The sequence below is a fragment of the Hyaena hyaena genome, unplaced genomic scaffold (genome assembly GCF_003009895.1).
Source record: "Hyaena hyaena isolate Hyena2069 unplaced genomic scaffold, ASM300989v1 scaffold_224, whole genome shotgun sequence".
Classification (NCBI taxonomy): domain Eukaryota; kingdom Metazoa; phylum Chordata; class Mammalia; order Carnivora; family Hyaenidae; genus Hyaena; species Hyaena hyaena.
Genome location: NW_024080854.1, coordinates 2,189,798 through 2,203,549, shown reverse-complemented (window position 1 = coordinate 2,203,549; position 13,752 = coordinate 2,189,798). Strand labels below are relative to the sequence as shown.

General features: G+C 34.6%; 1 protein-coding gene across 3 annotated transcripts in view; it reads right to left on the bottom strand.

Annotated features, from left to right (window-relative positions):
- Positions 1-3,762: 3,762 nt before the first annotated feature.
- Positions 3,763-13,752, bottom strand: part of LOC120239070 (WD repeat containing planar cell polarity effector) — a 415,126-nt gene continuing 405,136 nt past the window's right edge. For 2 of the 3 annotated variants that reach the window (XM_039243175.1, XM_039243174.1), the window contains one exon: positions 3,763-3,990. In XM_039243175.1, the coding sequence (XP_039099106.1) occupies positions 3,940-3,990 (51 nt within the window). In that variant the 3' untranslated portion in view covers positions 3,763-3,939. The remainder of the gene's footprint in view (positions 3,991-13,752) is intronic. The other variant, XM_039243176.1, reaches the window with a different exon arrangement.

Below are 13,752 nucleotides of genomic sequence, written 5' to 3'. Positions count from 1 at the left end.
CACTCTGACTGGCGTGAGGTGGTATCTCAGTGTGGTTTTGATTTGTATTTCCCTGATGAGGAGGGATGCTGAGCATCGTTTCATGTGTCTGTTGGCCATCTGGATGTCCTCTTTGGAGAAGTGTCTGTTCATGTCTTCTGCCCATTTCTTCACTGGGTTGTTTGTTTTTCGGGCGTGTAGTTTGGTGAGTTCCTTATAGATTCTGGATATTAACCCTTTATCTGATATGTCATTTGCAACTATCTTTTCCCATTCCGTTGGTTGCCTATTAATTTTCTGGGTTGTTTCCTTGGCTGTGCAGAAGCTTTTAATCTTGATGAGGTCCCAACAGTTTATTTTTGCTCTTGATTCCCTTGCTTTTGGGGATGTGTCAAGTAAGAAGTTGCTGCGGTGGAGGTCAAGGAGGTTGTTTCCTGCTTTCTCCTCTAGGGTGTTGATAGTTTCCTGTCTCACGTTCAGGTCCTTTATCCATTTTGAGTTGATTTTTGTGCATGGTGTGAGAAAATGATCTAGTTTCATTCTTCTGCATGTTGCTGTCCAGTTCTCCCAACACCATCTGTTAAAAAGGCTGTCTTTTTTCCATTGGATATTCTTTCCTGCTTTGTCAAAGATCAGTTGGCTGTATACTTTTGGGTCCACTTCTGAGTTCTCAATTCTGTTCCATTGGTCTATGTGTCTGTTTTTGTGCCAATACCATACTGTCTTGAGGATGACAGCTTTGTAGTAGAGGCTGAAGTCTGGGATGGTGATACCTCCCGTTTTGGTTTTATTTTTCAGTATTACTTTGGCTATTCGGGGTCTTTTGTGGTTCCATACAAATTTTTGGATAGTTTGTTCTAGTTTTGAGAAGTATGCTGGTGCAATTTTGATTGGAATTGCATTGAATGTGTAGAGTGCTTTAGGTAGTAATGACATCTTAACTATATTTATTCTTCCTATCCATGAGCATGGAATGTTTTTCCATTTCTTTGTGTCTTCTTCAATTTCCTTCATAAGTTTTCTATAGTTTTCATCATACAGATCTCTTGTATCCTTGGTTAGGTTTATTCCGAGGTATTTTATGGTTTTTTGTGCAATTGTGAATGGGATCAGTTTCTTGATTTCTCTTTCTGTTGCTTCATTATTGGTGTATAAAAATGCAACCGATTTCTGTACGTTGATTTTGTACCCTGCAACTTGGCTGAATTCTTGGATCAGTTCTAGTAGGCTTCTGGTGGAGTCTGTCGGGTTTTCTATGTAGAGTATCATGTCATCTGCGAAGAGTGAAAGTTTGACTTCCTCTTTGCCAATTCTGATGCCTTTGATTTCCTTTTGTTGTCTGATGGCTGATGCTAGGACTTCCAGCACTATGTTAAACAACAGTGGTGAGAGTGGACATCCCTGTCGTGTTCCTGATCTCAGGGGGAAAGCTCTCAGTTTTTCCCCGTTGAGGATGATGTTAGCTGAAGGCTTCTCATAGATGGCTTTGATGATGTTTAAGTAGGTTCCTTCTATCCCAACTTTCTCGAGAGTCTTTATTAAGAAGGGATGCTGTATTTTGTCAAATGCTTTTTCTGCATCTATTGACAGGATCATATGGTTTTTATCTTTTCTTTTATTGATATGATGGATCACATTGATTGATTTGCGAATGTTGAACCAGCCCTGTAACCCAGGAATGAATCCCACTTGATCTTGGTGGATGATTCTTTTGATATGCTGCTGGATTCGATTTGCAAGGATCTTGTTGAGAATTTTTGCATCCGTATTCATCAAGGATATTGGCCTATAGTTCTCTTTTTTTGCTGGATCTCTGTCTGGCTTGGGAATCAGAGTGATGCTGGCTTCATAAAATGAGTCCGGGAGTTTTCCTTCGACTTCTATTTTTTGGAATAGCTTGAGAAGAATTGGGATTAATTCTGTTTTAAATGTCTGGTAGAATTCCCCAGGGAAACCATCAGGTCCAGGGCTCTTATTTGTTGGGAGATTTTTGATCACTGATTCGATTTCTTCACTCGTTATGGGTCTGTTCAGGTTTTCTATTTCTTCCCGTGTGAATTTTGGTAGTGAGTGTGTGTTTAGGAATTTGTCCATTTCTTCTAAGTTGTCCAATTTGTTGGCATATAATTTTTCATAGTATTCCCTGATAATTGCTTGTATTTCTGAGGGGTTGGTTGTAATAAGTCCATTTTCATTCATAATTTTGTCTATTTGGGTGCTCTCTCTTTTCTTTTTGATAAGCCTGGCTAGAGGTTTGTCAATTTTGTTTACTTTTTCAAAAAACCAACTCTTGGTTTCATTGATCTGTTCAATTGTTTCTTTGGTCTCTATGTTGTTTATTTCTGCTCTAATTTTTACTATTTCTCTTCTTCTACTGGGTTTAGGGCGTTCTTGTTGCTCTGCCTCTAGCTCCTTTAGGTGAGCTGTTAGATTTTGGACTTGTGCTTTTTCTAATCTCTTGAAATAGGCCTGGAGAGCAATGTACTTTCCTCTTAGGACTGCCTTGGCCGCATCCCATAGATTTTGAATTGTTGTGTTTTCATTTTCATTTGTTTCCATATATTTTTTAATTTCCTCTCTAATTGCCTGATTGGCCCATTCATTCTTTAGAAGGGTGTTCTTTAACCTCCATGTTTTTGGCGGTTTTCCAGACTTCTTCCTGTAATTGATTTCAAGTTTCAAAGCATTGTGATCTGACAGTGTGCATGGTATGACCTCTATTCTTTTATATTTATTGAGGGCTGCTTTATGTCCCAGTATGTGATCTATCTTGGAGAATGTGCCATGCGCACTTGAGAAGAAAGTAAATTCCCTGGCCTCAGGATGTAAAGTTCTAAATATATCCGTCAGATCCATCTGGTCCAATGTGTCTTTCAAGTCCATTATTTCTTTAGTGATTTTCTGTCTGGTTGACCTATCCATTGCTGTAAGCGGAGTATTAAAGTCCCCTGCTATTAGCACATTCTTATCTATAAGCTTGTTTCTGTTTGTGATTAATTGTTTTAGATATTTAGGTGCTCCCATATTTGGTGCGTAGACATTTATGATTGTTAGTTCTTCCTGATGGATGGACCCTGTAATTATTATGTAGTGCCCTTCTTCATCTCTTGTGATTGTCTTTAATTTAAAGTCCAGTTTGTCTGATATAAGTATCGCTACTCCGGCTTTCTTTTGATTTCCTGTAGCATGAGGGAGGTATAGATATCTTAAAAATAGAATCTTTAAAAGCAAAACCAAACTTCTTAAAAGAAGTTTATTTATTTTTAAGAGAAAGAGCAGGTGAGGAGCAGAGAGAGAGAGAGAAAGAATCCCAAGCAGGCTCTGCACTGTCAGCACAGAGCCCCACATGGGGCTCAAACCCACAAACCATGTGATCATGACCTGAGCCGAAATCAAGAGTTGGAGGCCCAACCCCTAAGTCACCCAGATGTCCTCAAAACAGAGCTTTTCAAATGAACAGTAAGCATGTCTGCCCTGTGCTCCAGAGGGAGATAGTATCTGGCCCCAAGGGGCATTCTTTGCCTCAAAGCAATAATTTAAGAGAGCCATAGAAAACTCTCCCAGCAGTGGGTCTGGGCTGAAATTTGTTTAGTAAATATCTTATTCATAATGCAAATTAATAATGTAAACAAGTTCACAAAGGAAATGTTTAAAATTCTTGGGAGAACCAAATTTAAATATTTTACCATTTATACCTAATAATATATAATTTAAGAAACTTCAAAAATTTTACATTACTGAAAATAAGGAGTTCTACTTAGAATCACTTTTGGTAAGCTACATGTTTTTGAAACTAATAAAATTTAACTTGAGAATATTCTGAATTTAAAATACTTAACTAATTCATCTTGTGGTTCCTCTTTTTAATCTGTACAGGGAGATTTTAATTTGTATGATGCCATGAAAAATTTATTTGTGAGAACTGTGTTGTATTTAAGTAAAATGAAAGTTTCTCATTGTTTACACCAAACCAAAGTGAACCATTCTGAGAGAACCACCATCTCCAAGTTCCTGAAAGTAAACAAATAAAAACAATTAAAATCATGTTTATGCAGAAACTAAACTATATTTGACTTAATATTTATGTTAGTATTTTTATTATAAATATTAGAAAACAATGAAACAAAAGTTAAAAATGCACTGTATATATGTAAATAAGAGAACTGTGTATTTAGCTTACTGTTAAAATTTTGATATGGTATTCATAAACATCAGTAAAGATTAATAATATATAAAGCATAAAAAAGTAAAGGACAAATGTTAGTTGAAATTTGGAAGCACGTAAAGTGTCCTGCAATGAAAAGTTGCAAATTGTGGGTCCTCATTTTTGAGTCTATGTATTTGATTTTATAATAGTGTCTCTTCCCAAAGTCTATTTCTTAATTTAGGTGTTTGGCTGAGTATCTGAGAGTGGCTCTTGAGGTAATGTTTCATAGAAAAGATCATGGTTTTCTAAGCCGTTATAAAATTTTATGAAGCTGCAAAGATACAAGAACTTGATCCATTTTCTGTTTTTTACTTTATCACCTTCCCCCTACCCCATTAAGTAGATACACAAAGAATTAATCATAGGATTCTGAAATTGGAGAACGTTTAAACATGATACCAAAGGTGAACAGTATTTGAAAAACAGTACAGTGGGGACGTTTTTTAAAGTTTGGAGATAACCTACTAGGAGTTGAAATGGTAAAGAAGAAAAGTAAAGAGAGTAGGGATGGTGGTTCGTTCTTAAACTAACATGTCATAATTAGAGACATTACTATTATTTAAAGAATTCAAAGTTACTCCTTAATTATATCTTGAAAGTTCTTTCTGCCTTTCAGAAATTTGTTCTATCTAGAAGGAAACAGGTGTGGGGTTGGCACATAAGGGAAATATGTATGTATTCATGTGCCTGTGAATCCTCCCATCCAAGTACTAACCAGGCCCAACCCTGCTTAGCTTCCGAGATCAGACGAGATCGGGCGCGTTCAGGGTGGTATGGCCGTAGACCTGTGCCTGTGAATCCTAATGAAAACAAAATTAAAAAAAAAAAAAAAAAAAAAACCTACCTGGAAAAACAAGTAACAAGAAGAATGAGAAATTTAATATTGCTGGAGGCTTATGTGTGTGTGTGCTGGCAAGTTCAGGAGATTTAAGTAGCTTTCAATTTAAAAACAAAAACATTGAAAGCACCAGCTTTTTAAAAACCGTAAGTTCCAATTCTTGGCTTATAAGCTACTATCCCAGACTCTATTTTCTCCACCAGTAGAATGGTCATCAAGAAACTTGGATTTAGCTTTTGGTCTTCTTGACTAAATGACAGACATCTTAGGTAAATTATTTTTCTAATATCTGGTTATAACTGTTGCCGAAGGCCAGATTTTTATATACTCGATATGTCATCTGGTTTAGCCATATTGTTGATGTATATATGTTCTTATGTTAAGAATTATATTTTCTTTTTTTTTTTTTTAATTTTTTTTAATGTTTTATTTATTTCTAGGAGAGAGAGAGAGAGAGNTGTTTTATTTATTTCTAGGAGAGAGAGAGAGAGAGACAGCATGAGCAGGGGAGGGGCAGAGATAGAGGGAGTCACAGACTGAAACAGACTCCAGGCTCTGAGCTGGCAGTCAGCACAGAGCCCGACGCGGGGCTCGAACCCACAAACCGCGAGATCATGACCTAAGCGAAAGTCGGACGCTTAACCGACTAAGCCACCCAGGCGCCCCAAGAATTATATTTTCAAAAGTAGGAATCTTAGAATTAACTTCTCAAGAATCTCCAAGGACTTTAAAAAAGTCTTTTCCTTTGAAGAGTTTCCTTAAAAATTCATCCTATTTGTACGGCTTACTTCAGGGCATTTCAGGATTTCTATGAAAGTGTGCTCCGTGACAAATAACATTGATTTGTGCCTTATTCAACTTAGAGGAATATTTTTATGATTAATGAAATAATGTATATATTGTATATACATTGTATAATAATTTTGTATACACAGTTATTTAACTGTAATTTGAAATAAAGTAAATTCATTAAAAAGAATTTGGAACAGAGTAAAGTATAAACATTTACCCATAGTCCCACCAGTCATATAAAATTGTGGTTTAACATGTATTTGCTTCCAGTGTCTTTTTTTCCACATATGTTTTATTTGCTTTTTTAAACAGAGTTGAAATCATATATATAATTCTATAGGTTTTGGAGGGTTTTGCCTCACTTTGAACACTTTTCATTGCTTCCAGTGTTTGTTCTTAATGGCTTAATTTTATTTCATTAAATATTGTAGCTTTACTCAACTATTCCTTTTTGTTGTTGTTAAATCTATGTTGTTCTCAGTTTACTTTTTTTTTTTAAATAAGTAACCCAGTGATAGAAAATGTTTAAAGAACATTATTAGGCATGAAGTTTTTTTCTGTGTTTAGGATTATTTCTCTGGTTTGGAGTTACAGAAATATAATTACTGGACCAAAGCTTATAAAATTTTAGGCCTCTAATAAACAATAGAATTGGTAGTTTTGCTTTCTTTATTTCCTATTTTGGGAGGAGATGATTTTGTTTGGAACAGGAAGTTGTGGTTTTGGTGGAGGCTGATCTTCATTTTATTAAGAGCTGAAACTGCTCACCCTTGACTGAATGGCTACATGTTAATTCCTGTAATAATTTACTGCAATAAAAGGGTTTTCCCCAGACCCTTATTTGATTTCAACATACTCTTAGGTGCATTTTCTAAGCCACACCCTATTGCTGTTACCTAATGTTGGGTGATACCAGGTCACTTTCTTTTAAATATACGTAGACTTTCATAATCAAATTCTGCAGACAAGTTAAGCTTTGTTTTGCTCCAAACTGGATTTTGACCTGTTCCTCACTTAATTAATACAGATGTACATATTTTTAATACTAAGTGATCATCTCATTATTTTACATTAGGTTTTCCCTAATGGTCTTTTTTAACATTTCTTATTTGGTTCAACAATAATTAAATCCTAGAAGTGTTCTATTTTAGTGAGAGAAGAAAGTTTCCTAATCTGTAGTCCTTTCATTTTACAGATGAGGAAACCAAGGCTTATATTGGTTTAGTGTTTTATCCATAATTACTCATGTAGTGGCAGACCTGGGTTAGAATTTAGTTTTTATTTCTCTGAGGTGCGTTTTCCACTATGGCTTTTTTTTTTTAATGTACTAACAAGGAACGTTCGTTCCACAGGCTACTTTATGATGAACTCCTATGATTGCCTTACTCTGTCTTTTAAGGCTCTTTTCTACCAGCATGTCAGTAGTCCACCCCTGTGTGACAGGAGATGCTTTCTTAAGCAAGTTGTCCAGTTACTCAAGTTTCACTATTAGCTGTTAACTCTGCTTCTTACATATTTGGTAATAGCCCAGATTTATTTTTAATCAGTATTCCAGAGTTGTGTTGCTTGATATTCTTTCTAGAAAATGAAATCTTAAGTTGACTATACAATCTATCAGTTACCGAAGGTTGGCTTGAGGCTTCTGGTACGTATGAGAGACAGGTTAATAGATAAGCTAACTATCTCATTGTCTAGCCTTCTCTGTGTTAAGTCAGCCATCAGAAAGGTGCTCAGAACATGTCCTCTCACCTTTCAACAGTATAGTCTTCACTGAATTGTGATTCAGTATAATTCCAGCTTTTATAGAAGACTTATAATGAAAACGTCTATCTGAATAGGATTTCTTTTTCAAAACTCTCCTTGAAGAATGTTTAGTTTCTAACACAAGCATTCTTTGTTTATGAGAGAGAGAGAGAGAGAGAGAGAGCAAGCAGAAGAGGGGCAGAGAGAGGGAGAGACAGAATCCCAAGGAGGCTGCCAGTGTCCAAGCATTCTTGAGTGTGAATCCAGTGCTAGAAAAATGTTTCCTTTTAGTTGAATTTACTGTTTGCATACTTCATAATTAAGTCATTAAAGGCAATAATAATGGTGTTTTGGAATTTCACAATGCTTTCACATTACCTAATTTGATATGGCAGTGAAGGTCCTATGATGTTGTTAAATATAACTATGCCAAATTTACAGTTTACGAAATAGGTATAAAGAGGATGTGACAGTGAGGAAGTAGTGGAAACAAGTGGAATTGAGATAGTTTGCCTATAAATCCTACATTCTTTCTATTATACCATGATGCCTCCCCAACTAAACCTGTTTCCCCTTTTTACCTTAGCCTCCACAAATTCAGAGCTAAACTCCTTTTTAATTTGTATGTAATAGCCCAGATATTCAGCAACATTTTTACTTTGCAAATTTTAATTGATCTTTGCTTTGTGTAATTTTATTTTAGATATTGTATATAAAAAATTTTGTGAACTCAACCCCAGATCTTTCAGAAAGTAGGTAGGTCAGAAATATTAAGATAAATTGGTTCATATCTATGAAGAATGATCACTATTTATGGCTGTGTTGGCCCTTTTGTTTTCTACCTAATAGTTTATCTAACTTTCCTGTTTAGGTAATAGGTTGATATATTTAAAGGTATTTTTTAAACATTATCCTTTGAGGAGAGAGATAAGTATGATACAAGTTTAGCACTAATACCATCTTAACAAATATTTGAAGATGTTGTTATCCATCAAGTAGATTAATAAGCTTTATGATAGAGGTGTCAATGAACCAAAAATTGCTAATTTTATCACACTTTTAGAAATTACATACTTAAACTTGAGTTATATAAGGTGCTCCTTATTAACATGGATAATTGTCAATATGTAAACATATTTGCATCGACATGTAAATATGGGTATATACATGTGTATGAATATACTTTATATGTAAATACATATTACATGTAAATACATATGTAAATAAATATTATGTGTGTGTATATATTCCTAATATTTACATATTGACAGTATACACACACACACACACACACACACACACACAAATACACTTTGTTCTATTCATACTGCTCTCTTCTGGCTGGAATCCACGTTGCTGGATGATAGAAGGGCAAAAAGCAGTGTAAGCAGCAGATTGGTATTATCTGTCATAATTCCACATTAAAAAAATGAGTTTCTGGCATTTCTAAGTCTAAGGTCTTTTCCAGACAGTATGCCATTGAGTAGTACAGGTAAAACAATATAGATATATGACTGCACAATTTATTCCCTATTGTTAATGACTGAAGTCAGTGTTAAACAAGAGGTATGCTCCATACCTAGAAATGTATTCCATCATGCAAGCCCAAGTTATCCTCTTCTAAATTGATCTATTAAAGTTTAATGGAGAAATCAAATTCTTTTCCTCAGCTTTGTCAGTACAAATTCTTCCCAAAATCTTCCCAAGAGCCAGCTACATTTCTAGTAGTTTTATTTATTTACTTTTAATGGTAGTGAAATATACATAACAAAATCCACCATTTTAATCATTCATGACTTTTCTAATTTGTTTTTTCTTCACTGTGATTGACTCTTGAACTGTATCTGTTAAGATCTGTTTAAATGTGTTTTTCAAAAAAGTTCTGGAGAAAGTAGGTAAGAAATTTAAAGTGTACCACATCTATTAGCAGTCTACCAAATTGCAGGATACTGGAGGTTAGTAAGATAACTGTGAAGATCTATAAATTTTAAAAGTGAGGAGGAGTTAAGCATTTGTGGAATTACCTTCTTATTGCAGGGAAAAACTGTCAGAGCATTTTTTGTTTGTTTTCAGAAAGACTGATATAAATTGTCTTCAGATGGTAGTTACTTGAAGTTAAGACATGGAACATAATTCCATTTTCATATTTTTCACAAAGGAGAAGGTGAACAGGGAAATCTGAAGAACAAACTTTTTCTTGAGTTTTGTAAGTAGACAGTAATGTATACTATTTGAGAAAAATGTAGCTACTCTAGTAACAAAGGTTTTGACAGCCAGCTAATTCAAAGCATCAGAGAACTGTATACCTGGAGTTCTCTATATATTACCCAGCAGATTCTATCTAAAGAATTTCTTAGAATTAAAGTTCATATTCTGATGAGAACTAAAGCTAAGTTATGGTTAAAACAAGCTGGGATTAAAAACAGTATCATTCCTTACCTTAACCAGAAAATAGCTGTAGGGCTGAACAGAATATGAACTCAAAGTGTTTGGGTAAAAGTCCTCTGGGGATTGACAGAGATAGATAATCTATAATAGTATGAGTATAACATATGTTATGTATAACACACACACTAATATAATGGAACACTTAAAAGGTGAAAGATTTATGTGATCTCAAGAGAAACTAAATTATAACAGAACACTTAAGATCTGTGCATTTTGTTGTGTCTACTTACGGGGAGGGGAAGATTATAAACTATTCTTATACTGCAGTTAATGCTGTGCATGCTAAAGTGGGCAAAGGCATGAAGTGTATGGATGTCTGTCATTTACTTGGTATCAGAATATAAGATGGATTGATAGAAGGATTGGTTGATGGGCAGATACATGATAAAGCAATTACTATAAAGCAATAAATGTAGAATCTGGGTAGTAGTTATGTGGATGATTACAATTCTCACAACTTTTTTTGTGTACTTGAAATTTTTCATAATAAAAAGTTGGAAGAAATAGTGTTAATGATAAGCTACCTAAGTTTATATAGGTCTAGTTTGGTTCAGTCAGCATTTATTGACACCTAGAGTACACCAAAGTGATAGAACAGGTATTAGGGATATATGGCAGTGAAACAACTCAGACACTCTTGGGTGGTGAATAGCAGGAGATGAAACTGGAGAGAAAGGCATAGGTTAGGAATGGAGAGTTTTTTGTACTATATTAAAGAGCTTGGACTTTATGCTGTTGGTTTTAGGCAAGAGAATGATAGAAATTTGACATTTAAATGTAAAAAATTGCCATAGAAAGAATAATACCTAGCTATACTTGTATAATTGGGGATTTAGAATTAAATATACAAGGGCTAAGTCGTTTGTTGATCTATACTTTGAGAAATTTGGTTTGCTCTGTTTCTTAAGAATGGAACAAATCTCTTCAGTTTACACTGACACCCTTTCTAAAAAAGATGTATCTGTGGAGCCTAATTAATTATATAATCAACTTAAATAAATTTGGTCATGTCATGCTTGATCTGTTTGGCCATTTGTAGACTTTGCTTATCCAAGCAAGAGTTAAGCTCTAACTTAGAATAGTAGTCGACTTCCTGTATATGTTTAGAATTACTTCATTTTAATTCTGGGCATACATGTAATTAATAGGCACACACAAACCCACATTTATGTTAAACATAAATGTTAAAGGCAAAGTTTTAGTAATAGAATATGTATGTGACACTGGGAGAAGGGAGGAACATCTTAAGACATTAAAAACACACCATAAAGGGGAAGGGTAGTACATTATCTTTAATGCAGTTGGATTTCTCTTTATCAACCATAAACACAGGGAGGAGACAGGCAACAAACAAGAAGTTATTTGTAACACTAACAAAAGATTAGTTTCCAGAATGTATAAAAAAATTACAAATCAGTGAGAAAAAGGCAAAGAAACTAAGAAATGAGTGAAAGAGTAATTAGGTATTTCTAGAATGAAGAATCATAAATAATCAGAAATATAGGTATAGATGTTCAATTTTATTAATCAGGCAAGTGCAAATAATTATTTTTTTTTAATTTTTAAATGTTTATCAGAGAGAGAGAGAGAGAGAGAGAATCAAAAGCAGGCTATAGGCTCCAAGCTGTCAGCACAGAGCATGACAAGAGGCTGCAACTCATGAGTTGTGAGATCATGACCTGAGCTGAAGTTGGATGCCTAACCAAATGAGCCACCCAGGTGCCCCAGACAAAAGCAAATTAAAACCTCAGTGATAAACTATTTCATAGCTAGTAGGAATGGCAGAAATGGAAAAATATGAATGTTAAATGTAAGTATTAGCAAGACCAGTGGAAACTCTTATCTTTGGCTACTGGAAAGTGAATTGGTAAAACTACTTTGAGAAATATTTAGAATTATTTATCAATATTAGGGGCACCTGGGTGGCTCAGTCAGTTGAGTGTCTGACTTCGGCTCAGGTCATGATCTCACAGTTTGTGGGTTCGATCCCCACGTTGGACTCTGTTCTGACAGCTAGCTCAGAGCCTGGAGCCTGTTTCAGATTCTGTATCTCCTCCTCTCTCTGACCCTCCCTGCTCACTCTTGTCTCTCTCTCTCTCAGAAATAAATAAAACATTAAAATTTTTTAAAAAAAGATTTATCAAAATTAAAGATATGTATTGCCTTGACCAGAAATTCTTTTCCCAGGTATGTACCCTAGGGATATATAGGAAAATGTTCATAGCAGCACTGGGTATAATAGAAAACGCTGAAGACAACCTAAATGTCCATCAACAGAGTAGATGAACAATTTATGATATTCATCCAGTAAAAACAATTGGCAGTGGAAATGAATAAGCATACATCAATACATATCAGCAAGGATGTATTTCAGAAACATAGTATTGAGTGAAAAAAAACATGTAACTAAAAGAATACACTATGTTTCACCTTATATGAAGTTCAGAAATAAGTAAAACTATATATTACATTATTTAGGAATATAGCCACATATTGGAAAACTGTACAGATAGCAAGGGAATGATTTTTTAAAAAATAGTTTATTGTCAAGTTGGTTTCCAGCAAGGGAATGATTAACACAAAATTAAGGACTGAGAGAGTAGGTGGAGGGAGAGGAATGTAATGAGGGAAACTTAAAAAGTCTGAAACCTGGTAATGTTAATGATTATCTTGGATGGTGGGATTATAGGTGATTTTTCTTTTTTTTATTTTCTGGCTTTTCCTACTTTTATATGGGTAGTTTTTAGAGAGTCACTGTTGTATAAGGTTTACTCAAGAACGGGATTTCTCAACTGGGGGTGATTTTGCCATTTTGCTCCTTTGACAATGTCTGGAGATGTTATTTGGTTGTCATGACTGGGGTAGGGTAGCTACTAGCATCTGGTATATGGAAGGTAAGGATGCTGCTAAGGCCCATAGTGCACAGGACAGCTCCCCCAAAACAGAAGAATTATCTAGCCCCAAAAGTCAGTAGCTTTGAGGTCAAGAAGCTCTGGTCTAGAAGAGGATTGTTTGGGTTTGAATTCCAGCAGGATACTTTATAAACTGTGAGGAAGTTACTTAATATCTGTATCTGTTTCCTTGTCTATAAAGTGGGACTAATAGTAATATTTACCTCATATGGTTGTTGTGAGAATTAACTGAATTAAAACATTTAAAGTGTTGAGACCAGTGCCAGCACGTAGTCAGCAGTTGAGAGATATATAGCATTATTTTATTTTGTTATTTTCTTTGCTTTCTTTTTTTATTTTTAAAACTTAGTTCTTATCGAATATATTCAGTTGGTTAAAGTTAAATAAATAGGTGATAGAGAAATATGCTGAAAAATAGTTACTAAAAGAAAATTATACAGACACACATAAAATCATAATTTAAAATGCAGTATATGAAAATTTTGAATGAGATATAGCTTTTGTAAGCAATAATGACAAGCTCTTATAATCTGGATTTTATCTGTGTCTTCCTTAACAAGAAACTAGAAGATTGAACATGAAGTGTATATGATTGGTGCTAATCTGAATTTAAATTGTATTAATATCTGAATTTGAAGACTTATGGCCTGAAAATTAGGTTATGATAACCATCCTGTACTTTAGTACACATACTGATATTCTTCTTATTCTATATAACAACCCTTCCAGAAAGATCCTTGGGAAATCAGTTTCTTGATGGGATGTCATGTGCACTTATGTGTTCAAGTTGATGTGTGTAAAGATTTGACAGGATGCAGTTTTCTTTAACAAGT